A 22,521-nucleotide genomic window follows, 5' to 3' on the forward strand; every position below is an offset into this window, starting at 1 on the left:
TAGCAAGGCTGTCAGTCACTGCTTAGCTGTGCGATTCGATTAAGCAACAAATCACTACTACAGCGCAACCAGCTTGTTAGAGGCAGCAAGCTGCTCGGCATGCGATCTTAATATAGTATTCTATAGGTTGACTAGCTTTTAGGCAGATACATAGAAGTTAGAGAAGGCCTAAGGCAGTCCAAGGTGGTAGAGATTAGCAGCCAAGTAGCGACTTATGGTATTATAAGGTAAGCAAGAAAGCTGCGACAAAGAAATCGGGCCTATAGAGAGATAAGGGGTCGAGGTGTCTATTCCGAGAGTATCTGAGCTATGTGATGGGTATTGACGTTGTCAAGGGAGAGAGTGCTGTTGGTGTTCCGCTACGGCTGTTGTTCCGTTATGAGTGGATGGACGTTAGGCTCTATAGCTTTCATGCTCTAAGTAGACATCTTTGAGTCGTTGCGAGACATAGTCCCTGATTGATATATTCAATTTAGCTAGTAAAAGTATATAAATAGTTTATTAAATAATTTATATCATTCTCGCTATATTAAATGTTGAATAGGTATTAGTGAAGCCTAAATTCTAGTGAAACCTGGATCCTGCACTTGAGCACTCAATTTACAGTCTACATATGATAACACAAACAATCATTCAGCCCTCTTTAAAACCTAAAGCTCCTAATGACAATCTTAGCAAGTCCGCGTGATAGTCTTGATATCTTCTTCGAAAATGGTCCTGCAAGCCGCTGTTCTTGCAACGCACACAAATTAGCGTAATGCTAGCAACAAGCTAAGGTAGTAGGATGCCCTTCTCCGAGGATGAGGTTGTATCCAGTAGATGCCCTCTGATATAGACGCAAAGGTTCACCTATACAATGCTGCTGAGCAAGAGAATAGGCAAGGTAATAGACGCTAGTCAGCGTGTCCAAATGCTTAGGCCCTAATACGTTCTCTCGCAGCGCCTGCGTCTGCCGGTTCATCACTTCAGCTTCTTTATACTTTCTCTGGCTACTTAACACCCACGCTAAGTTGCTTATACTGGTCAGTGTGTCTGGATGCTTAGGCCCTAGTACCTTCTCTCGCAGCACTAGCGTTTGCCAGTTTACTTCCTCAGCCTCCTTACACTTTCCCTGACTATTTAAAACCCAAGCTAAGTTGTGCATGCTTGTAAGCGTAGAGGGATGCCCAGTTCCTAACACCTTCTTGTATTGGGCTAGTGTCTGCTGATTCATGGCCTTAGCTTCCTCGTACTTTTTCTGGTTATTCAGTACTAACGCCAAGTTATGCATACTCGCCAGCGCAAATAGATGCTCAGGCCCTAGTATCTCTGCACTTAATAGCAATGCTTTTCGGTGCGCCGTCTCCGCTAATCTGTGTTGTCCTAAACTTTCCCAACATCGACCTTTATGTTCAGATAGTAAAGCCCACTTCTCCCACTCCCTATATTCCTCCGACCACCCATCAAACGCTGCATGCACTGTTTGTTGCATTTCCAAAAGCCTCTCAGTTATGAATCTTGGCGGTCTTCTGTGGCTCTCCAAAGATGTGTATGTCCAGTTATTGTTGTAGAAACCTTGACTACCTAGGGGCGGTGGATTCTAAGTAGAACGTCGGAGATCCAGCTATAGCAGAGTAATGCCAGCACGAATAAAGATCCTAGAACAGAGAGAGTTGGGATGAAGACAAAAGGCTGTTACACAGATAGAAGATATCTTATTGTTATAGTTACTAGATATAAATTAGGTTCTGTCTTATTCTATCTTACAACTAGCTAACTACATATAATACTTAATTATCTATAATATATATTAATAAGCTATACGCATCAGTAAGCTGAACACGTCACTATGTACATCCTGGCGGTTTGATGCAGGCCCGCACCGGATCATCCATACCGAAGCCGCAGTAACTAGACGAACATGATAGCAGATCTTGAAAGTTATTCCACCCTTGGATATGTACAATTGTATCGACTTACGGCTTTCCTCTGGGCATAGAAATACCCCTCTTCCAACACCCCCGCTTGATGATAGCTCGAAACATGACAAGTGGCAGTAGACTTGCTGTGTGTATCATATATAGTTACTGGTACAAAACAATAACCTATATTACGGTGGGCTAATGTAGTCTTTAACGGATGTGCTTGCTTCTTGGCTGGTAACCTCTACTTTATCCTAGACACAACTCCATCTGGCCTAGCGTAACAAGCAGGAGCACTCTGGAGTGTCTCGCTTGTTACGCTAGTCTTTCTCTAGTTAGGAGGGAATCTTGCCACTTAGAACTTGCCAACTGTATGTCAAAACTGAAACACGACAAACAGCGAGTACTCAATTTTTTAGAATTATCATCACAAAGAACTAGAAATACACCCACTAATAGCCGCAATAGTGTCTGCAGGTCATCGTGCGTCCCCCCGTGTCGGTTCGGCACCTATAGAGCTACTATTGCGGCCCTGGGTGACACAGACAGTAGAATTTGCGAGCAAGCTGCTTACTTAATATAACACGTCTACCAAATGCAGCAGCAGCCGTCGTTGAGCTGAGACGCCTCCGCAAGCCTAACCTCTCAGAATACGCGCGACTACACAACCTGCCATATCAACGCCTACACAGGGCTTTTAATGGTGGCAACAACAGATCCACGCGCGCACCTACAAATAGGAAGCTTCTCTTGTATACTATCTTGACGCTGTCGACGCCGTAGGCTTCAGCGTCACCAAGTACATAGTCGAGGCTCAAGCCAACCACCTTCTGAAGCAAGCCTTTGAGGACGCCATTGACTCTGAACCCGATATATTAGATCCTGCAGAGCCGCCTGTCGTCGGCCAGGACTGGGCTCGCCGCTGGCTTAAGCGGCATACGAAATATACAAGATTAAGAAGCCAGCCAGTTAAGCTTACGCGCAAGCTGGCACAGGACCCAGAGGCCTTACAACGATAGTTTACGCAGTTAAAAGAGCTTGTAGACTTACTTAGTATACAGGAGGAGGATCTATACAATATGGACGAGACTGGCATCCAGATTGGCATCTCGAAGAGGCAGGCTATCTACACGCAACATAGACGCAACGTCCTTATGCCAACGTCTAATAACAGAGAGCTCGTTAGCCTTATAGAGTGTATTTCTGCGTCTGGCCATTCAATCGCGCCTATGATTGTTGTCAAAGGCAAATTAATTTAGAAAAACATACCAGCTACTAGACAACTGCGATTTAAACGTCTGTAATTATTGTTGAGCATATATTTATCGTTGAGCTCAGGGGCCCTAAGCTTGCGAGGGCCCATGCGCAGCATGGGTGGCGGGACGCCATCCCTGGGCCCGAGTACTGATAAAATACGTTAGTTAATCATTCTTACACACAATTTATTTACGCCCGGCGGCCGTGCCGAAAGGGCTACTAACGCTAGTCTACCTTTACACTTCTGATGCTACGTCTCGGTCTCCTTAGCCCATCTATCTTCTTTGGCTCGCTTCTTCATGTTGCTTGTTATCTAAGCCAGGGTCCTTACTTGCTATCATAACACGCTTCTTCTCTACTATTATTCTTCATCATGTGCTCGTGGGTTAGTATTACGAATGGCAGACTATCTTAGAGTCGGCTTCTCCAAGAGATTCTCCAAGTGTTCAGCGTCCTATCTTCGGCAGCTGAAGCGCTGTCTGCTGTTGATTGCACGAGACTGCTGATAAGTTTATGTAATCATTCTTATGTATCTACGTTGTCTTACTTTACACAGGGCGTTACAGAGGAACCAGACCTTGACCACCCTATTAAACAATACTAGCGTCGATCTTGAGACAAGCAGGAAGAGAATCGAGGACGCTCTCAAAGATTCTGAGAATGGCACACCTCTTACACCTCCCGTGCCGATAAAGTCAATTGGTAAACGACTAAGGCGGGTATCATCTTTTAATGAACAGGATGACAACAGTCCCAACTCCGGAGAAGCCCAGGCCGCAGCGTCAGTTGGATCCATTGAAGAATTAGATTTCTTAGAGGGAGATCAACTACAAAACGAAGACGCAAGTGAAACAGGCTACATGGGCCGCGACTTCCAGGTCCAGTGCTTACGGAGCCCTCAAGGAAAACTAAGACAGCCTGAAGAGGAAGGGTCTGTATCGTGGAGGCAGCTAATAACGGTAAAAGAGGAGGACTTTGACCGCCTTGGCTTCGAACTCGGTCACCGTCACAAACTCCAGAGGGCGATATCCACTATGGATAATGTTCCGTGCCTTGATAGTTTGGCATGCAGAATACTGTGGTGACATAAAGGGACGCTCTGGCGCCTCCGAAGCATTGTTAAACGGTGGCCCCCAGGTATCCACAACCCTCTCTAACCGAGGGTTATTATAAGGTTTCCGCTGAGTCCGATACTGTGGTGGAAAGATCAGTGCCAGAAAAACGGCCCGAACACGGATCAGACAAGGCATGAGAGGACATACGTTTAGAAGATTGAGAGAGGGAAAGGAGGAATTCATCACCTACACTACCAGCTACTAGACGATTTTTGAATACTACCTTATTATCTATCCTAGATACCAATCAGCCGTGCACTTAGGAACAATTACATCACATCAAATATGGAGACATATCAGACTGTTACTTGAAGGATACGAGTCTGATAGCTGTTCAGGAGAGCCCTTAGAGGAAGATTGCACCACCTAGGCCCCGTCCAAGGCATCAATGCTGGGGACAGGATAGATGAGTATCTATTCCGGTAGCTGCTCAGAGATCCAGCTCACTAGTATTCTGTACCAAGCACCCGTTCCAGTGAATACTCCAATTCACTCCACTACAATACTTGTCTGAGATCTATCGGCTTACCTCTTTTCTTTTGTGCAGCATACTCCCTCACTAGCACCTTGCGATCCGTAGGTCTCCATTTCCATCTAGTAAAAACGAGGCTGTTCATATCTTCCAATAGCGAGCCGCACGATGCAATCGGCCACATTTTGACCCCACTTTATCCCGATCGATGCCTAAGTGAGCGCCGTTGTGCCATGGGTTGATGTCAGGCCTGGAAATCATCCGAGAGGTTTCTCTATCCACCACTAAACATCCTATGTGAACGGATCTTGAGCAAACAAAGCTTAAAGAGAGCCGTTCTTCTCCACAACTTCGGCGTCAGTGATTCGGGCCAATTCGCTAGCTCTTACTAGTACTCTGAAGGAAAAGCCATGGGGTTCTTGAGCTTGCTATCTTAGGGAAGGAGCCTGGAAAGATCGATCGAGGGGGGTCAGAGTCGGGTTGAGACTTTGCATTGGTTGCAGTGAAGCCCAGGATGACTGTGGGTGTTTTTCAAGCAGGATGAAGATCCCACATCATCCGCACGGTCTTATACGCAGTCTTCCCCAATTGAGAGAATCCTGCCTTCGTGAGTAATGGATGGTAGCCATGCAAACTCTCGAAACGGTCGATTTAGGGAGGAATTGATAGGATCGTCGTATTGCAAAGTATAGGAGAGTGGAGGAAGTGTAGTTGATATGTTCCCAGGTTGATATTTGAAGGACGGAGAGCGGATCGGAATACTAAAATCCGCACTCTGCTTCCAAGGGTTATGCACCGCAGCAGTAGAGCGGAGATCATAAAGTCCTTCTCGATAGAGAGCTGCAGACCCTAACGATGTTAACACAAGTGAGCTGAAATTTTCTGGGCAAGCCGAGTTCGTTTCGTTTCGAGAATGAGCTGTTGGAGATGTTGTTCTTGACGAGGAGGAATATCCAGAAAGCCGTGGAAGACTCAGGATTGGGCTTGTCCCCTCCTGATCGTGCTCCGCTATATAAGAACTCAGTTCCGCTGAGCTGGCCTCTTTCTTTCCCCGTTGGTCGCCGTATTCATGGGTACTGCTTGGTGCTGCAGTCCTTGTGTGGTTTTCTAGCCTGGAACGTATCTTTTCCTCACCTGTTATTCAATGTTAGTAAAAAATCAACAACAAGAGGCTACGCAACGAACGATTGTATGGTGCTGCGTGTTCCGCCTTGAACCCCTCTAGGTACTTTTGATAAGCCTCGTACTTGGGAGATCCCTTGTACTCTGCTAGTTCTGCGTGATATTTCTCTTTTCCGACCTTGGCTTGACATTGATAGGCTTCTCGAGCCTCTGCTGGTAAAACTTGCCACCGTTTACCAACAACTTTCGCAATCTCTGTGAAAGATAATCCTTGGCCCTTCAGAGACTCCCTTACATCTACTTTTGTTAGTTCCAAAATATGGATAGGTAAGAAGAGCCACTAACGGTTAGCGAAAATTACATAGGCAGATAGAGGTCGCCCGGGTGCATGCTCGTCTGACTAGGTAAGGTTAGTAATACACCAGTAATTTGCCTGATTGTGAGAAAGGAAGTGAAAATGGCGTGCCTGGCAACACGGACCTTAGGATGCCGTGCATACTTTCGTTTGGTGCGAGTGATTGGAGGGTGGTGATTGTAGACCGGACCGCGCGATTCAGCAATCGCCCGCTGAAGTTTCTGTTGTTAGGTAAATTAGCGTGGTGACATTGTTAGAAGGATTGCTGCATATACCCTTCGATGACCAATCTTGACATTGAGGGAGTTTCTACTGTATATGTAAATTTCCTTTCCGCTGAGCAATGCCACAGCGACTCACAAGTCTGATTCTGCTATATCTGACATTGTTTCCCAGGTATCGAAACCTTCGGCCACAAGAACATCCAAATATTCTGACAGCCCTAATCGCTTCAATTCTTCTGCTAAGTCGGTCATGATAGAACGTGCGTAAAGGTTGAAGATAATAAAGGTCAAGTACTATAGTTGAAAGGTTAGTACGCTAGACAAATGGCCATTTAGTAGTCCTGGCTACGGTGATTAGTTGGACCTAGTTGCTATTCATGTATCTGGACACACAACCATCAACAGAAGGGAGGGACATGAAGGGAAGCACTATGTGCAAATGTTAACAAAAGGCGTTGGTGATTTCGAATACGCCCCAGGGTTGAGAAGTATGATAACCGGCACTATAAGTATTTAAATCCGTCTAAACGGACGCGCCAGCAATAGCGATGACATAGTGAAGCGGTAGAAGAAGTATTGTGAGAAGAGAATATATCTTAGAGGCTACTAGAATGATGAAAGGTAGGTAAAGTGCATAAGGGCGCTACTGATTAGACTAGAATGAGCGCACGTACCGTTGACTAAATGCCTCTAGGAGCGAATGAGCGAGCTGTAATCCTCAAAGAGGCTAGGAAACAGCAGGCGTTTTCAGAGACAAGTGCAGGCAGGTTCCCCCAAAGATTGCCGGTGAATTGGCTGACTGAGAGTGGGTCCGTGTCTAATGTGGTCCATGCAGCCCCAAGCCGGTGGAGCGAAATGGGTAGGAAAATGATTTGGCGGCATTCTGCTAGACCAGATACGTCCGACCCTCTTATACGTTGACATCTCAGCCACGAGATCGAGATCTTAAATAGGAGACTAGCTCTGTAATAACCAAGCGGCTGAATTTGTTCCTCCGCGGATGTCACTGAGTAAGTAAAGCATGATCTAAACATAAGACTGACATATCCTTTCGGTAAGCAATACACGGGCCGTTCGGGCTCGTCGATATTGTTGGATGTTCTTGTTTTTTTGGGGCCAGTATGCTGTTAGTTACGACACGCACAAAATTCAACCCAATATGATGTGAGCAGCCGCGAACATGATACAGACATGATATAAAGGTGATGTTAGGTAGAGCCGAGTAACCTTGTAAGGATATAGAGAAGGCGCAAGCTAGAGAGGTAATTGCCGATCCAATTAGATGACCATGTCGCTTAGCTAGCCTATGGCGGTTAGATATGGCAAGTCCTCGGAACCTCCACACAATAACAAATGGCAATGGGAAATTCGTATCGAGAAACTGACGAGATACGGAAGCTGCTCAGGGCCGTTGGGAAGGCGCTACTTTTCCGTGCCCCACCCCGTGATGCCTCCTTGGCCTGCGCGTTTTCGCGTGTTCGTCTCTACCACCCACTATCCGTTGCACATCTCTCCTCACTAGTCTTGGTCTATCCTAGCCTATCCGAGTCACATAGGACGGTGAGTGGCCACGCGCACACACACACCACACACACACACACACAAATACAAAGTGTAGAGCCTGTGTAGACTGCGCAGCGCTCAAGCATCGTTGTTTCGCCTTCATCGCACCAGGTTTGGGTCCAGGATCGGGCATGGCCGCAAGCGCCTGCAGTCAGCGCCTATCACTGTGTTGAGCTAAAATCCGTGGCTCTGTCGTCGCGTCGCGTGTTACAACTAGAGAGTTGTTTCGATGGACGAGTGAGATCGTGGGCTTTGCGTATGCGTCCTTACCATGGGGCCAACGACGACCTACGGGCACCAAATCGACACGGAGGAACACGACGGTCTGTAGGAAGTTCTCGCTGTTTGTGTTGCGTGATATCTGTCGTGAATCCCAGGTGCGCGATCACGTGACAGAAATACCGGTACTTGTCAGTTGATGCTCTTGGACGGCGATCTCCGCAAGCCGAAGGAACTCCCGACGTTGCGCCGAGCCAGCCTCCTTGGCCTTCATGTTGGTCGCGCGTTCGCCGCAACATTCTTCGACGGTCACTTGTTACTTTGCGCATCTCTTTGGGTGGTTCCTCCTACCCTCTTTGAAGCACGCAAGTCCTGACCGAACGCATGCGCAACGTCGCCACAACTTTTTGGCGAATGTTTTAGGATGCCTACACCGTCGATCACAGATCATACAGTCTAAACCGATCGGTGGAGGGTTGGATGGCTTTCGCGCCTTTTTCAATTCTACATATGAGGATGTAAGCATTCCCGAAACCACCCAGGTGTTGGGTCAGGTAGGAAATGAAGGTATTATGGATATATCTCATTGAAGACCACCTCTAACGTGTATACAGAGAACCAAGATTTCCTAGTCGCCTTCGTATCCGCTCTTCAAATCCTTCCAGCCTCTCGTCATCTACCCTCGAGCCGCGGCGGCAAGAATCTACTTGAAGATCTGTCAAGACTTATGACTGCAGTCAACGCCGATGACTTCGATATCGAACGAATACTTCCTCTCCTACAAGCAATCCTTCACAAAGAACCCGACAACGTAATTTGGGATAGAGTTTACGATGCTGTCACCGAATCGACGCCTCCAGCTGGCCCTACCTCGTCCTTCCAACAAACACCCCTGTTTATCAACACGGGCAGCTTCGCGAACTCGACCGAGCACCATAAACATGTAGACGATGTGCTGAAGGAGAAGCTGGGACACCTATACGTTGGCGTACCTGGTTTCTTTAAGGCGTTCGTCGAAGACGTGCCAGGACTGAGACAGGCGGCACAGGCCGTGTTCAACAAGTGCAAGGAAGGAAAGAGCCCACTCTACGGGGTAGAGAGCGGCTGGCAGGGCTGGCCTAAAGGGGCAAAGGAAAAGGACGTTCTGAGCTGGTTCACCACTCTTACAGACCGGCTGTTGGACCTCGCAGAAGGGTATCGGCCAGTATCTCGAGTTCGGCGGCGAACACTAGTACAGCCTTATTAGCCTCTGTAAGGCTCCACCGCTGATCATAAGCTAGACATTGGCTTTGTGGACAATCCGAGCGCCGGCGTGGACTCGAAATGCCGCTGGTCACAGATCCTTATACCTGGAGAGCTCAAGAGCAACCCGCTAGCCGATGAAGCGTACAAGGCGTGGCTTGACCTCGGTCGATACGCAAGGGAGGTGCTCGCCGCTCAAGACAGCCGTCGCTTCGTTCTTGGCTTCACTCTATGTGGGCCTTTTATGCGACTGTGGGAGTTTGACCGAGTTAGAGGCATCGCCTCCGAGCAATTCGACGTCAATGAAGATGAACTGCAGTTTGTGACTACACTTTTTGGGTTTCTTTGAATGAACGAGGAGCAGCTGGGGTTCGATCCGACAATTATTACAGTTGGAGACAAGCGGTACATTGAGATCGAGCGGGGGAATGGGAAAGAGCGCCTCGTGATTGACAAGGTGATAAAGCGGGTGCCTTGCGTCGCTGGTCGGGCAACGACCTGCTGGAAAGTCCACCAAGAAGAAGACCCTAGCACGCCGCTCGTTGTCAAGGATTCATGGCAGTATTCGGAGCGCGAAGAGGAGGGCGAGTTGCTACGTGAGGCGACCGAAAAGCAGGCGAAGAATGTTGCTAGGTACTTCCACCACGAGACGGTCCGTATAGGCGGTCAAGACGACGACATCTGCAAAGATATACGGAAAAGCTTGGACATAACGAAGACAACAAACTACAAGCTAGAAAAGCCAATGCCGCCGTCGGGCAGGACGGGGCGCCGGGCCTCGCGGAGAGACGTAAGTAGTAGCGTTACCGGACGGAAGCGATCCTCGAGCTACACAGGACTGCCAATGCCGCTTAGCAAGCGCACTTGCTCAAGCTCCCCAACAAAACCTGCAATTTCGAACCGGATCCATCGCCGTGTCATCGTCCGCGACTACGGGAAGCCCATTTACAAAGCCAGTTCTAGGGTTAGCCTTCTGAGTGCGTTGGAAGGCTGCATCAATGGATACGAGTCGCTACACACACGAGCCGGCATGCTACAACGCGATATCTCGCCGAACAACCTCATGGTCAACGAGGAAGACGATGACCTCTCCTGGCGAGCGTTTTTAATAGACCTTGATCTTGCGATCAAGGAGAATCGTGAGAAACCGTCAGGGGCGCGAGGAAAGACCGGTACGCGAGCGTTCATGGCAATTGGGGTGCTTCTAGACGACGAAATGCATTCGTTTATGCACGATCTTGAGTCATTCTTCTGGATGCTCTTCTGGATATGTATTCATTATGATGGGCCGAACGGAGGAAGAGTTGTTCCACAATTTGAAAAGTGGAATTACATCGACACCGAAGAGCTGGCTAAAATAAAGAAAGGAGAAGTGGGTAACGAGAGAGATTTTCTTAGGACTGCAGAAGCTGCTTTTACACCATATTACCAATCATTAATTCCCTATGTCAACAGATTACGGAGGAAGGTGTTCCCCGATGGTGGGAGGTGGAGGGTTCCAACCCCAAAGCTGTACTTGGATATGAAGCAGATACTTCAGGCAGCGCGGGATGAATTGAAGGAATTAGAGGGGCAGAATTTAAGCACATAATCTATCAAAAGACAGAAAGGGAACCATTGCCATGTATATTCAAACGTGATAGTTTCTCCTCGACGCACTATAAGTTTACTGGCTGAGGTAAATGTGTGCATATCAGTGAGACACTCCGTGTACGTCAAGCGCATGCCTTTTGAAGTGCATCATATCCACCAATATATCGGAACAACTAGGGTGGCGGCATTGAAACGCTGATTGAAGTTCAGCGGCTCGGAAATGCGTCTCCACATGCTTCTTCAAGACATCCTTTCGTGGAATACAGCGCATCCTCCGCTCGTACGAGAACTGTTCATTCCCTATGCAGAAAAGGCATATCGGGTGAGGAGCCATGGTCGGGAACTGCTGCCGAGACCGAATCTCTAAGGTTTGTCCGCGCGCAGATGCGTCATGCTGTTCTTTCACAATCTCGTAATCCTGATTCAGCGGGCTCTTCTCAACACCATTGGTGCCCTTGTTTCTTTTGTTCGAGAAAAACGAGCCATTGGCTTCATATGCGGCCAAACCCACCTTTTTGCGCTTGAATGCCTTCGGCTGCCGCGTCTCTTGTTTGTGACATAATCTAGCCAAGGTTCGCACAAATCTTACCCGGACTCTGTCGTCCTGAATTGGCTTGAAGAGCATGCCGGCGATGGTGGCTCGCTCCCGAAGTTCAAATTCAAAGGCTGGAAGCGTCAGGACTTCGGCTGCGGCCTTCCCACTGAGTTGCCTGGCTATCTCGATTGTATCGATCGAGTCATGGAACTCGCGGATGGCCGATTCTAATCGTTCTCTGTACAACATCTGATACGTACTACCAATTTTTCGCTTTGTGTTTTCGTATTTCTTGTAAAGATCCGTCCCGTGACCCTTCGAGAGTGGATGGAAGCCTTGGTCATGAAGCTGTCTTTTGTACGTTTCTCGCTCCTTACGAAGGACCGCGAGTGCAGGATCGTTCCGTAATGCCTCCTGTTGCGCGTCATCCAGCTCCGTAGGTGCACGTCGATCCCGTGATAAGCCCATGCGTGCAACAGATTGGATGAGAAGGTCTTCTGAAGGGCTTCCAAAGTAGATAGACTGAAAGTCGCGGGCAATGTGCGTCGGCGTGTAATACTTTTCGTATGTACTCCCAAGATGGCCCATAGTCTGGTTCCGTTCTACTGGGTCAAGCGCGCCTAGTAGATCCTATAAGCTTGGGCACATTTAAGGGTAATACGGGTCTAACGCAAACTCACTGTTGATATTCCTCCCAGAAGCCCGTCGTAGCTGGTACAGCTCCAATGATTTCTCAAAGCCCGCAACACGCCCCAAGCGTACAAAGATGTCGCGGTATTTCGCATAGGGAAATGCCTTCTCTTTCAGTATGCGAACACCCTCACTTGTATTCCTGACGTCGCACAGGAACGGTTGATTGAGCAATTCCTTTTTCCACTTGATGCGGAGTACATCACGGCCCACAGGTATGTTGAGGTCGAATACGTCCTGAACACTAGTGAAGTCGTCCCTCAATGCTCCTTGACCGACGCCAATGCTCAAGATATACGAAACTATGCAGAAGGCGAGGGTCCCTTCTAGACGGAAAGTGAACTTCTTTCTGCAACACACTACGAATCAGCGAGACTTCTGGACTCCCACACCTGCTAGTCGACTTACGGCTTTCCATCTTTTTCCTTATTTTTTACGTTCTCGAGATTGACATTCGCCACAATGGTACTCCGGCTGGGATCTACAGTGCTGCGAACCTTCAGAAGTTCGATATTCCTGAACGAGAGTGACTTGTTGCTGCCCTTAACGCTTGCGCTTTCGACAATGGCTCCTGGTCTCGTGGCTGTAGCGGCGCTTAGAAGGAGAAGAAGCGAAATTTGAACTCGGATATAGCCATGGAGGGGTTTGGTGTCGTCGACCCAGAGTGCGTGAAGGATAGCGTAGAGATCCTGGACGTACATGGCATGCTTTTCCTTCTCGGACTTGTCAAGCATTAGGGTTGGAATCCACTACCGCCATGTTAGTGCGCAGTCATGCAAGGGAGAAACGTGTATATCAGAATATACATTACAAACATCGGTGAGGACATTAGCGTCCATCGTGTGGCGTGTGAGATCCATATAGCACATGCTGATTCTTTTCCAATAGCTCCGCATTGAGCTCTCCTTCTTGACCCGGGAATGCTTCTTCCGCCAGCGGAGGTACGCTTTGAATGTCTCTGGGTCGCATGCCCGTAGTTGTTCTTCTGGGGACCTCTTGGTCTTTTTCATAATCTTAAAACAGTATCTAATGTACGTTATTCAAGACTCTGCAAAGATAGGGTGTATGCAGACGAGATAGACCTTACCTCTCCCAGAGGTCGCCTTCCCTCTTCCATAGTTTCACCGTATGAGGGGTATGGTTTGGTTTTGCCGGCCCCTCCGCCCTCAATTGAGCAATGTCCTTCAGTATCTCTTCAGCTTCAGAATCCAGATCCGTCTCTGGCTCCTGCTGCATGGTGAAATCATCATCTTTGCCGGTACTCGGCTCGATATCGATATCCGTATCCGCCTCTGTATCAGGTTCCGAGCACGTATCAGAGGACGAGTTTGTGTCCGACTGCCTTTCACAGCACGAGTCGGCATCTAAAGATAGGTTAGATCGACGCAATGAGTACCGATTTCGCATCAGAGCGGCGTTTTGGCTGGCAGTAGAAGTGATTAGCTCTTCTCAAATAGTTCGCTTCGTAAAGGATGACATCGCGGTAGGACGCGAGTGACTGGAGGAAGGTTAGGGAGACGAAGTAAGAGAGGCGATGGTGGAGGGGATAGTGAGCATGCCATCACTTTAAGTAGGCACCAGTCCATAGGCAAGCTGTAGGCGCAGCACCATTCTTGGGTTTCACGGAAGCACTAACGGTAATTGCAGCCTTCTTCTCCCTAACAGCAGTGCATAGCCAGGATACTACGGTGAGGTGAGGGCCGGCTTCGCATGGTAAGTGAGCATGGGTTTAGTTAAAGCGGCAATGAAAAAGATATTAAGCGAGGTGGAAACGCCTCTAAAAGCAGCGGCTAAAGACTTCCTAGAATGAATGCATTTCCACTGCTACATAGATATAAGTAGCTATCTTCAGATTGAGTATTGATTTCACATAAGCTACCTACGTCTAGACAGTCACTTCTATCATAAAAGCCACGCGAATAAGTCAAATAGGGCAAGGTATCTCTACCCAACAACTCGTAGTCAGAATGTGACGTTGACGATAGCTGCACGGGATTTAAGATTAAACACCTAGTGAAAGTTGATAAGTGATAATGAGATGTTAAAGCATCACTCGAAATAGGTGGCGCGTGAGAGTTGGCATGTGATAGAACGGATGCGTTTGCTTCAATTGGAGATCAAGCTAAGGAGGTTAGATATGCACTCTTTACTTCAGGATAGCATTTTATGGTAAACTCGCACTATTTTCCAATACGTTGATGGCTGCTAGTGCATGCCGCAGCCGCTCTTGTAGCGACACGTTGTTTAGCTCAAGGTCTTTATTCTAAAGCTGTTAATGAGATTGTCGAACGTTAAACAGTGGATTCAGAACCTGGCGTCGGAGAGTATCGATCTAATCCTTCACTTTTTGGCGTGATCTCCGCTGACTCTTTCTGTTCCTTTCTCTTCTCTGTGCAAGTTGGGAGGCGGTGAGTTGCATAGTGTTTTACAGTGTTGGTTCCGATAACTACTTTTTCCGCTTGATGAATGATCCGTATAATTGGGTTGGTAGAATAGATCAGAACTAGATCCAAGTGAGGAATTCTATGTAGTTAGCAAGAAAACAACAATTAATAGTTCCAAAGATGTATCAACAAACTGATCAGGTAGAAAAAGAAGGTGTAGGGCTAATGATACAGCTAACTAGGCTTTGTTGACCGTGCAGCGCTACCCGAGGAGACAAGCGAATGCTACCTAGCACAGATGTTATAAGTCGCGCTGGTAGTATAGGGTCAGTGACTCGCACCTGAAATTTACTAGTATAGTCGGTCGCAAATGACTTATGGCACAGCTATAACATCGGTTTTTTAGTACTCGTGGAACTGACGAGAGCCAAGCTTCTCGTGACCCCGATGTGCCTAGTTACACCGCCCCCGCACCAACCTCTAATTCCCGAGATTTTTCCGGTTGCTATGATTCTCACAACATCAATAATGATACCATTAACGGCGAGCTTGCACAACCTGATAAGTCTACAGCCCTTCACAACCTATTTATAAGCATGAAGCACTCAATCTCAGATATCAACACTGTGCAGCAATCACGATGTACCAATCACATTTCGAAGCGTCGCAAACTAAGACCTGTCAACCCCGAGACGCGCCGTACATCTCCGCCCCATTCGAATCCACCGAAAGTATCAAACCCAGCGTCACAATCATTACATGCATCCTCAGAATCATTTGTACGCACCGAAGACGCGCCTAAGAATACACATCAGTCTGTGTCAGATGAACCAGATGAGAAAGCAGCGTCAATAGCACATTGGATCATAAGCTGCGAGGCTGACACGATGGCACCACCAACACCACGAAGCGGATCTGTTTCGTCCAGCCGTGGAAGACGCTCCTCTAAGCGCTCTGCACGTGCATCTCGAACGCCCAGCCCTAACAAGCGAACGTCACCACAAACGTACCGTAACCAGAATATGTCCTACGCTGGAGTTCTTATTGACGACCTGATTGAACTTCCGCACGATGTCGAACGCAAAGTGCGGTATATACTAGAAGCAGAGACTTTAGAGGATATAATCGGCACGACGAAAGACGATCCGCAGCAGGAAACCTATGTAAAAAGGTTCTTAGATCAGTCACGTTATAACGCAAGAAGTTGTTCGCTTGAAGGGGACTGGAAAGCCAGTTTGTTCAGCCTTATGGGCGACTTAGCACGAGACAACTTCCAATGTCATACGTCAGAAAAGCGTAAGTTCGCAGACCGTGTCTGAAGCATTGTTCCGGGATGCTAATATTCCCTTCAGTCTGGAATGCCGACCTCAAGCCCTCGCCGCCTGGCATGGCCCAACTCGACGATGAAAGCGACGCGTCAACACCGCGCTTTCCGCAGCTGCAATCTGTGCTCCCCAACTTCGATTCGCAATCAGCTTCTGGGTTTCCAGGGCCGGTGCCTTCATTACAACCATACACACCTTCCATCGCTTACACGACCAGCAGCGAAGCTGCTGACCCGTTTTACATCTCAACACCAAAGCCGGACATTGTAGTAGGGCTTGAAGATAGGGATTTTGAGCCAACCTATCGGGTTCGGTTGGCCAAACACCAAAGGTTTGGATCGATACTGAGCGACCCGCATACGGCTGCCATGGGCTTGCGTTTTCCGTTTCTAATTGCAGAGACGAAGGGTTTGAGCCTGAATGGGGGTCTGGTGGCGGCGCAGAATCAAGCAGCTATTGGTGCCGCTTGTATGCTAAGAATACTGGATGACCTTGAGAATCAGGCCGCACTGCCCACAGAATCCGCGCCTCCAGCAGAACCACGGCTCTGTTTCTCTATTACGACCGAGGGTCCAATACATGAGCTGTGGGTGCATTTCAAACTTGGAGAGGTGACTCATATGCACAATATTAGGACATGGCGCACAACGCACCCACCTCATGTGCGGGAGCTAGTGTCCTGCCTCACACGAATTTTGAAGTGGGCGAAAGATGATTTTATGGTGAAAATACGGGAGAAGTTGAATGCAGTACCAGATTGAATAACTATTAGCTGCTAGTGTCTAGCCTTGACTCTTTTTCGTTTGAATCTCTGATATTATGGGTGGCACTACATCGTACGTCTTCTTTCCCTCTTCTGAGCTTATAAAGTAGGCGATTTTAACGCAAGGTGAGTCTTTGCTATGTTTATGAGCTCACACCACTGAAGATGCACTTAAATAGCTGCTCTACAGCTTAGCAGCAACAATTTTCCAAATACACTAAGTCCAACTACTGCGCCTGAAGCTTAGTATCACAGCTCTGCCAGACTAGAAACTCAACATAACTATTGTGCTTATCTCAACTCATGCTTCTTGTAAAGTTCCTCCGACATAAAAAAACTAAATTAACGTTTTTTATAGTTAGATATTATATCACGTTTGATATACATAAGTTTCCTTTGCGTGACGATTCTCAATACATCTTCATCATGCTTCAAAAAAGCCAATTGCCTCGAGGACTTCCTTGACCGTCGATAAGTCCTTTCTGCTATCAAAATAAACCGCCCCCACCAGCGCTCCAACTGATGACGTAGCAGTCTCTTGCGGCACCGAACCCTATTGGCATGGGTTTTTCTTAATACAACTTGATACGCCGCTTCTCCGAGCTACCTGGCTGTAACTAATCCCAGATATCTACTAACTACCACGTTTAAGATGAAAGCTGTATTGCTTTAGACAGAACCAGAGCAGCCACAAGGTTTGTGCTAAAGAGCGCTTTTGCGATATAATTGGTGATGCATTGTTTTCTTGCTAGTTGGGTATACCAATTATGTAATAGATTACGCAAGCCTTCACGGCTTTGACTGCCTAATCTAGTCTTACAAGTACTGTAAATCTTTACCGCACTTACCTTTAGCGTCTTTTATTTACTTAGATCATACTAATTATAGTAGATGCACTATCGCTATGACTACTATGAAGGAAAATGTGGGGTTGTCTATATAATATCATATAATGGCAGGCTGGCTTTATTGTCTCTAACTTCAGCTTACAATTTGAAATCTCCGGCTGAGAATTAGCCTACCTAGTCAACAATCCACATGCCGATGTGCGCTCATGCTGCCGACAATCAACTTCTCTTAGCCATATCTACGTAGGAAATACGGTCTCTTATCTCGCATAGTGTTAGCATCAAACAGGATGCGAGATCATGGCGAATTTACTAACCTTGTGCTCAGCCATAGCGCTGGAAGCTTCCACGCCCACCGCATTATTGTCTGTCCTCAATCAAAAGTGTTTTACAAAGCATGCACTAGAGGATTTAAGGTAAGTTAGCATTATCGCATAGGACTCCAGCAGTTGCTAAGACTATGTTAAGAGGAGTTTACAGGCACCATTCAGATGGATCATGTGCAGTACATAGAACTGAAGAAGCTAGTCAACTTTTTCTACAGCTCTAAGTATGATGACTGCCTGCCGGAGGAAGCTAACATATCTCTACTCCAACTCCATGCCAGGATGTTTGCACTTGCAGATCAGTACGACATTCCAGGCTTAAGTCATTTAGCTACAGAAAAGTTCTTTTCCAGGTGCACCACATTATGGGAACCCCTAGAGTTTCTAGTTTCACTCCAAGATGTTTATGAAACCACCCCCACCAGTACTAGATTGCTACGCGACACGGCCTGCACAGCTATTCGAAAGCACTTACCAAGAATGCTTAATAACAAGGATGTTGCAGAACTGTACGACAAGATTCTCTCTAGAATACCTAACTTCACCGAGGACCTATTAAGATGCTACGTTAGCAATCCTTTGTATAGGCATTGCCAATCATGTTTCACGTATCAACCAATGGAAGCACTGCAAGGAAGATGCAAGAAATGTAAGAAAGGTAATAGAGGTTTTAGTTGGTAAAGCATTTGAAAGGCATACAGAGATCTTGCTAAAGAAAGGTATGAATAAAGATGTTAAACTACTTTGTTCTTATTAGTTGATTGTTTTGAGTAGTTCAACAGTATCTCTTCGTGATACATGAACATACTATTGCTAGAGCAATCTTGATCGCGATTTAGTATCCTCCGTGCCCTCGACATCACTATGATCTTTACTATGGCTAGCATCATCTACATAAGAGTCTTGCTTCCGTTTCTTCCAAGCCGCGAGCCTCCAGCACACGACACTGCTGATGCTCCAGACACTTCCAAAGATGATAGGTACACCGTATCCTGACATTGCTGCACTCGTAAGAGTTGCAAAGATAGAACCAGCTGCAACGTTTCAAATACCAGCTTGAATACCTGCTGTGATGCTGTCCGTTCGTATGTCAGTTGTGGGGCGATTAGGGTGTATATTTAAGTTCAGACCTGCAGCGATACCACCCGCCGTAAATCCAGCAAGCCTCAAGAAAGCAGGTGTGCATAATGTAAGAACCAAGGGAATAATCAGGGCAGCAGTCTCCTAAGGATGTGACTTCATCCACATAATTGCCGCTTTGAAAACTGTAGTAATGTTCATGTTTTTGAGTGCTTTAATTGCTATATCTAAAGCATCTTGGGCCTGCATCCTAACCGCACGAATGGTGATCGTGAAGTGAATCACAGCAATATCAATCGTACCATAAAGAACAGGAGCGTTGCAGATTGCATTAATTGCGGACGCATTTCTTAGCGATCTTCTGAGTTGGCGATTGCGTGTCTCTAAAGAATGCGAGATGTTTGAACTAAACAAGTGCTTACTGGATGCACTCTCTTCTTCTATTTCCATGTTTTGTGATGGCTTGTGAGTACTGGCAACTATTATCTTACTTTCTACTTTATGCGCTGTATGCTACTGTTGATAAGCTCTGTAGTTAAATGCGTTTTCTATAGGTACTTACATCGGTCTTTAACTATCGCAGGTGGGTGAAGCGTGTGATGTTCACGGCTTGGCGATGACAAATGCGGGGCTGGTGTTACCTTGCACACTGTCATCCTTTCCTACCGATGTTATGATGATCGTGGAGGGCGATTCTGAGGAAAGTCGCAAAGGCGTGGGCAAGTAACGTAACAATAAGATCTGCTAATTTAGAGCTTAGATATCTGCTGGTTGAATGTTTATATCGAAGACGTTGCCGTGAAACTAGAGTATGGTGACGATGACTGTAAGCGCATGTCATTGTATGTCGCTGTAAGTCACGTCCCCTCTTTTAAGCGCTCCAGGGCTAGCGCATAGTCAATCTTAATAATCGCTTCTCATAACTCGTTAGCTAGCGTCCGTCTCTGTGTGCCGAAAATGACGAATCGGATCACAAGGATCATGGACGTCTCTCTAGCGGTTACGGTCCAATTGGCCATTCTCGACACACTGGGGCTGTCGACACGCAGAGACGCTCGTTACATATAGAGTTTGAGTCGTTTGAACATAAAGCGGCGCCCAATAACATAAATGGAGCCCATTCGTTGGAGGCTTTTTCTAATGATCTCGATCATCCTAGTAGCCAAGCTAATTAGAAGCGGGGTTATCGAACCGATCGATGACCTGATCCCTTGAAGGCTTGCAGTGCGGGGTACGCACGACAAATGGAAGAGGCAATAACCTCCCTTCCCGTGGGTAGAAGTTTCCACCACGCCGAGCTATGAAAATCTGGCCCGCTTTAACATTGATAGGCAGAAATAGCTTCGAGTCCTGATTCTGCTCACATATCTGAACCAACAAGGGTCTCTGTTCGCCTAAAAGTCACGAGCTATATCAGTACCACAAGCCGATCGTTCATGTTCGTGTATATCGTCATGTGTGATTCTTGGATCGAGTATTAATATTACAGACTGCTAGAATAGTTATTCATTAACCTAAACCTATAATTCAAAAGTCCGCGAATCTCTCCATTTACCCTCACAGGTTTACTTGAGTATTCTCACCGTGCTCACCTTATGGCATTGTTGCTCTTGATTACTTTAATCACTCTTGCTTTTGCCAGTCTGGCTTCAGCGGGACCAGCGGCCTACGGATTATGTCAGGCGGGCTGTTCTGCGGTAGTTATGGCCTGCTACTCTGCAGCTGGATTTACCTGGGGGGCCACTCTTGGTGCTTCCGCACCTGCTAGCATCATTGCATGCAATACCGCCTTTGGTACTTGTCAGGCTGCTTGTGCCGCTGTGGTTTTAACCCCAACTCCATAGGAGGTATGACACCTAACAACTTTCTACCTTTGACTACTTCTAAATGGTTTTAAAATATCATTCAAGTTGAGGGCTAATTGCTTAGAATTTCTGAAGGAAGATATTCTGGATCCATTTATAACACAGATAAAAGGAAAGCAATTCACAAGCTATATTATTGGGAAGAAGCTAGAAGTTATAAATGAAATTTGTATGAGTAGTTAACGTCATTGCGATTTGAAAAATTCAGGTTCAGCGTACGTCGGGGAGAACAATGATCATAGTGTCCAAAGCATAAGCTTAACAAGCCCCTCTTTCTTCACAAATTCAAGAGAGTGTAACTAATTGCTCAATCAAAAATCGTAACCACAGAAATCAGGATGATAGTCTTTAGACCAGCCATGGAAAGCAGAGTACCCAATCCACAACGTATCGTTGTTCACTAAGTACAGTGATCGTGTGCAGCCTTGTTAACAGAATCGTTTTCAACATTGCCAGTATAATTACTATGAGGATGTGTTGATAGATCGATTCCACGATCTATTAGCATAACTTCCACGATCTCTTTCTGAGCGGGCCGGGCTACTTGTCGGTGGAATACATTACACGTGGGCGTCTGCTTAGAGGAGGCGAGGAATTAGTGTAACGTCTGTCACTCTTTGATGAGAAACTCTATGTGCCGAGAACGGCTAATCGGATCGCAACGGTTATAGAGAAGTCTATGATCCTTGCGATCCGATTGGTCGTTCTCGACACAAAGCGTTTCTTGTCAAACAGGGGCAAACGTTACTGTACTCCCAACGTGGTGCGGGGCAGGTGCAAAGGCAAAGTTCGGGCCAAGGCGGACGCAACTCATTAGTGAACTTTTCTGGTTGGTGTCAACCAAGTTCTATCATTCTTTACTATTGTTTCTTGAGTTTTATTGGTGCATAACGAGGTTTCTATATATCACTGGAGCGGGGCTAGGGCTTAATCCTCCTATTGGCATAACAAACGAACTCGCGGAGTGGATAAAAAGCTCGCGTCACAACTATGTATCTGTGGTTTTTCTATCGCTCTCTTGATCATCTAGTCATCTTTCATTGCGCCTGATCGTGACGAACGTACCAGCTATCGAACTGATCGCCAAAATGGCGCTTCGCACATCCGATCTTTTTGAATGCTTCTGTGGCCGCACGTATACGTATGCGATTGATCTGGAAGAACATCGAAGGGCACGAGGTCACTTTCCCTCACATGTCTGCAGAGGTAGTTGCAGACATCCTCCAGTGGCTCAGTACAACTTTACCATTCGCAAATGTGGCTATTGCGGCAAGCTCTGTGAGCGCCTGGATATCTTTGAAGACCACTACATTGCTACTGGGCATTGTTTCTGTTCGGAATGCGACCTCCCCTTCGAAAGCCAGAGCGCTTGGAAAAATCACTGCGAGGTAGAGCTCCATGCTTCCGAGTATCGTTGTTGCAACTGTGACATCTCTTTCAAAGATATCCACGCCTTGAACGCGCACATGGCGAGACTTGTGCATCGGAACCCTCTCCAGCAACAGCCCCACGGCAATGCAAGAAAGGCGGAAAAAGTCACTACAGCAAGTGCGGGTGATCGGACATGCAAGAAATGTCAGCGAACCTTTCCGTCTCTTCAGTCTTTTCAACAACATTGTGAGTCGATCAAGCACAAGCCACT

General features: G+C 47.0%; 10 protein-coding genes across 10 annotated transcripts in view; 6 read left to right on the top strand and 4 right to left on the bottom strand.

The window, feature by feature from the left end:
• Positions 1-760: 760 nt before the first annotated feature.
• Positions 761-1,471, bottom strand: COCSADRAFT_87058 (uncharacterized protein; the record flags this gene model as incomplete). Its single annotated transcript, XM_007700701.1, has 1 exon — positions 761-1,471. One exon carries the CDS (start codon positions 1,469-1,471, stop codon positions 761-763), a length of 711 nt encoding a protein of 236 aa, XP_007698891.1.
• A 1,449-nt stretch (positions 1,472-2,920) lies between these two features.
• Positions 2,921-3,160, top strand: COCSADRAFT_86178 (uncharacterized protein; the record flags this gene model as incomplete). Its single annotated transcript, XM_007700702.1, has 1 exon — positions 2,921-3,160. A coding segment is annotated over one exon (240 nt), but the record flags the coding sequence as incomplete, so codon positions are not given.
• A 2,153-nt stretch (positions 3,161-5,313) lies between these two features.
• COCSADRAFT_180514 (uncharacterized protein) lies at positions 5,314-6,868 on the bottom strand (the record flags this gene model as incomplete). Its single annotated transcript, XM_007700703.1, has 6 exons — positions 6,583-6,868; positions 6,498-6,531; positions 6,348-6,443; positions 6,213-6,267; positions 5,931-6,164; positions 5,314-5,879 (listed from the first exon to the last, which is right to left on the bottom strand). The coding sequence occupies exons 1-6, from the start codon at positions 6,696-6,698 to the stop codon at positions 5,314-5,316; spliced, it is 1,101 nt and encodes a 366-aa protein (XP_007698893.1). The 5' UTR covers positions 6,699-6,868.
• A 931-nt stretch (positions 6,869-7,799) lies between these two features.
• Positions 7,800-11,061, top strand: COCSADRAFT_25447 (uncharacterized protein; the record flags this gene model as incomplete). The annotated part of the gene is made up of 7 exons (XM_007700081.1): positions 7,800-8,006; positions 8,387-8,419; positions 8,675-8,795; positions 8,843-9,422; positions 9,475-9,479; positions 9,509-9,792; positions 9,835-11,061. 7 exons carry the CDS (start codon positions 7,800-7,802, stop codon positions 11,059-11,061), a joined length of 2,457 nt encoding a protein of 818 aa, XP_007698271.1.
• A 51-nt stretch (positions 11,062-11,112) lies between these two features.
• On the bottom strand, positions 11,113-13,968 carry COCSADRAFT_310320 (uncharacterized protein). The gene is made up of 5 exons (XM_007700704.1): positions 13,376-13,968; positions 13,095-13,314; positions 12,697-13,037; positions 12,279-12,637; positions 11,113-12,218 (listed from the first exon to the last, which is right to left on the bottom strand). Exons 1-5 carry the CDS (start codon positions 13,693-13,695, stop codon positions 11,164-11,166), a joined length of 2,295 nt encoding a protein of 764 aa, XP_007698894.1. The 5' UTR covers positions 13,696-13,968; the 3' UTR covers positions 11,113-11,163.
• A 1,221-nt stretch (positions 13,969-15,189) lies between these two features.
• Positions 15,190-17,103, top strand: COCSADRAFT_180517 (uncharacterized protein). Its single transcript, XM_007700705.1, has 2 exons — positions 15,190-15,968; positions 16,025-17,103. Exons 1-2 carry the CDS (start codon positions 15,269-15,271, stop codon positions 16,756-16,758), a joined length of 1,434 nt encoding a protein of 477 aa, XP_007698895.1. The 5' UTR covers positions 15,190-15,268; the 3' UTR covers positions 16,759-17,103.
• Positions 17,104-17,898: 795 nt separating this feature from the next.
• On the top strand, positions 17,899-18,615 carry COCSADRAFT_25450 (uncharacterized protein; the record flags this gene model as incomplete). Its single annotated transcript, XM_007700082.1, has 2 exons — positions 17,899-18,024; positions 18,079-18,615. The coding sequence occupies 2 exons, from the start codon at positions 17,899-17,901 to the stop codon at positions 18,613-18,615; spliced, it is 663 nt and encodes a 220-aa protein (XP_007698272.1).
• Positions 18,616-19,158: 543 nt separating this feature from the next.
• On the bottom strand, positions 19,159-19,839 carry COCSADRAFT_189550 (uncharacterized protein; the record flags this gene model as incomplete). Its single annotated transcript, XM_007700706.1, has 1 exon — positions 19,159-19,839. The coding sequence occupies exon 1, from the start codon at positions 19,462-19,464 to the stop codon at positions 19,159-19,161; it is 306 nt and encodes a 101-aa protein (XP_007698896.1). The 5' UTR covers positions 19,465-19,839.
• A 703-nt stretch (positions 19,840-20,542) lies between these two features.
• Positions 20,543-21,210, top strand: COCSADRAFT_35838 (uncharacterized protein). The gene is made up of 2 exons (XM_007700221.1): positions 20,543-20,861; positions 20,944-21,210. Exon 1 carries the CDS (start codon positions 20,610-20,612, stop codon positions 20,856-20,858), a length of 249 nt encoding a protein of 82 aa, XP_007698411.1. The 5' UTR covers positions 20,543-20,609; the 3' UTR covers positions 20,859-20,861; positions 20,944-21,210.
• Positions 21,211-21,751: 541 nt separating this feature from the next.
• Positions 21,752-22,521, top strand: part of COCSADRAFT_310417 (uncharacterized protein) — a 2,270-nt gene continuing 1,500 nt past the window's right edge. Inside the window, exon 1 of the mRNA XM_007700707.1 lies at positions 21,752-22,496. Within this exon, the coding sequence (XP_007698897.1) occupies positions 21,968-22,496 (529 nt within the window). The 5' untranslated portion in view covers positions 21,752-21,967. The remainder of the gene's footprint in view (positions 22,497-22,521) is intronic.

Source organism: Bipolaris sorokiniana (assembly GCF_000338995.1).
Source record: "Bipolaris sorokiniana ND90Pr unplaced genomic scaffold COCSAscaffold_5, whole genome shotgun sequence".
Classification (NCBI taxonomy): domain Eukaryota; kingdom Fungi; phylum Ascomycota; class Dothideomycetes; order Pleosporales; family Pleosporaceae; genus Bipolaris; species Bipolaris sorokiniana.

What these genes read in the sequence shown, in the direction of transcription:
- COCSADRAFT_310320 (XM_007700704.1), bottom strand. Translation starts at nt 13,695, where the DNA reads ATGCGAAATCGGTACTCATTGCGTCGATCTAACCTATCTTTAGATGCC. An exon ending in GAAGGCGACCTCTGGGAGAG is followed by an intron (nt 13,315 to 13,375) that starts GTAAGGTCTATC and finishes AACGTACATTAG; the next exon opens with ATACTGTTTTAAGATTATGA. An exon ending in TCCTCACCGATGTTTGTAAT is followed by an intron (nt 13,038 to 13,094) that starts GTATATTCTGAT and finishes ACATGGCGGTAG; the next exon opens with TGGATTCCAACCCTAATGCT.
- COCSADRAFT_35838 (XM_007700221.1), top strand. Translation starts at nt 20,610, where the DNA reads ATGGCATTGTTGCTCTTGATTACTTTAATCACTCTTGCTTTTGCCAGT.
- COCSADRAFT_180517 (XM_007700705.1), top strand. Translation starts at nt 15,269, where the DNA reads ATGAAGCACTCAATCTCAGATATCAACACTGTGCAGCAATCACGATGT. An exon ending in ATGTCATACGTCAGAAAAGC is followed by an intron (nt 15,969 to 16,024) that starts GTAAGTTCGCAG and finishes TATTCCCTTCAG; the next exon opens with TCTGGAATGCCGACCTCAAG.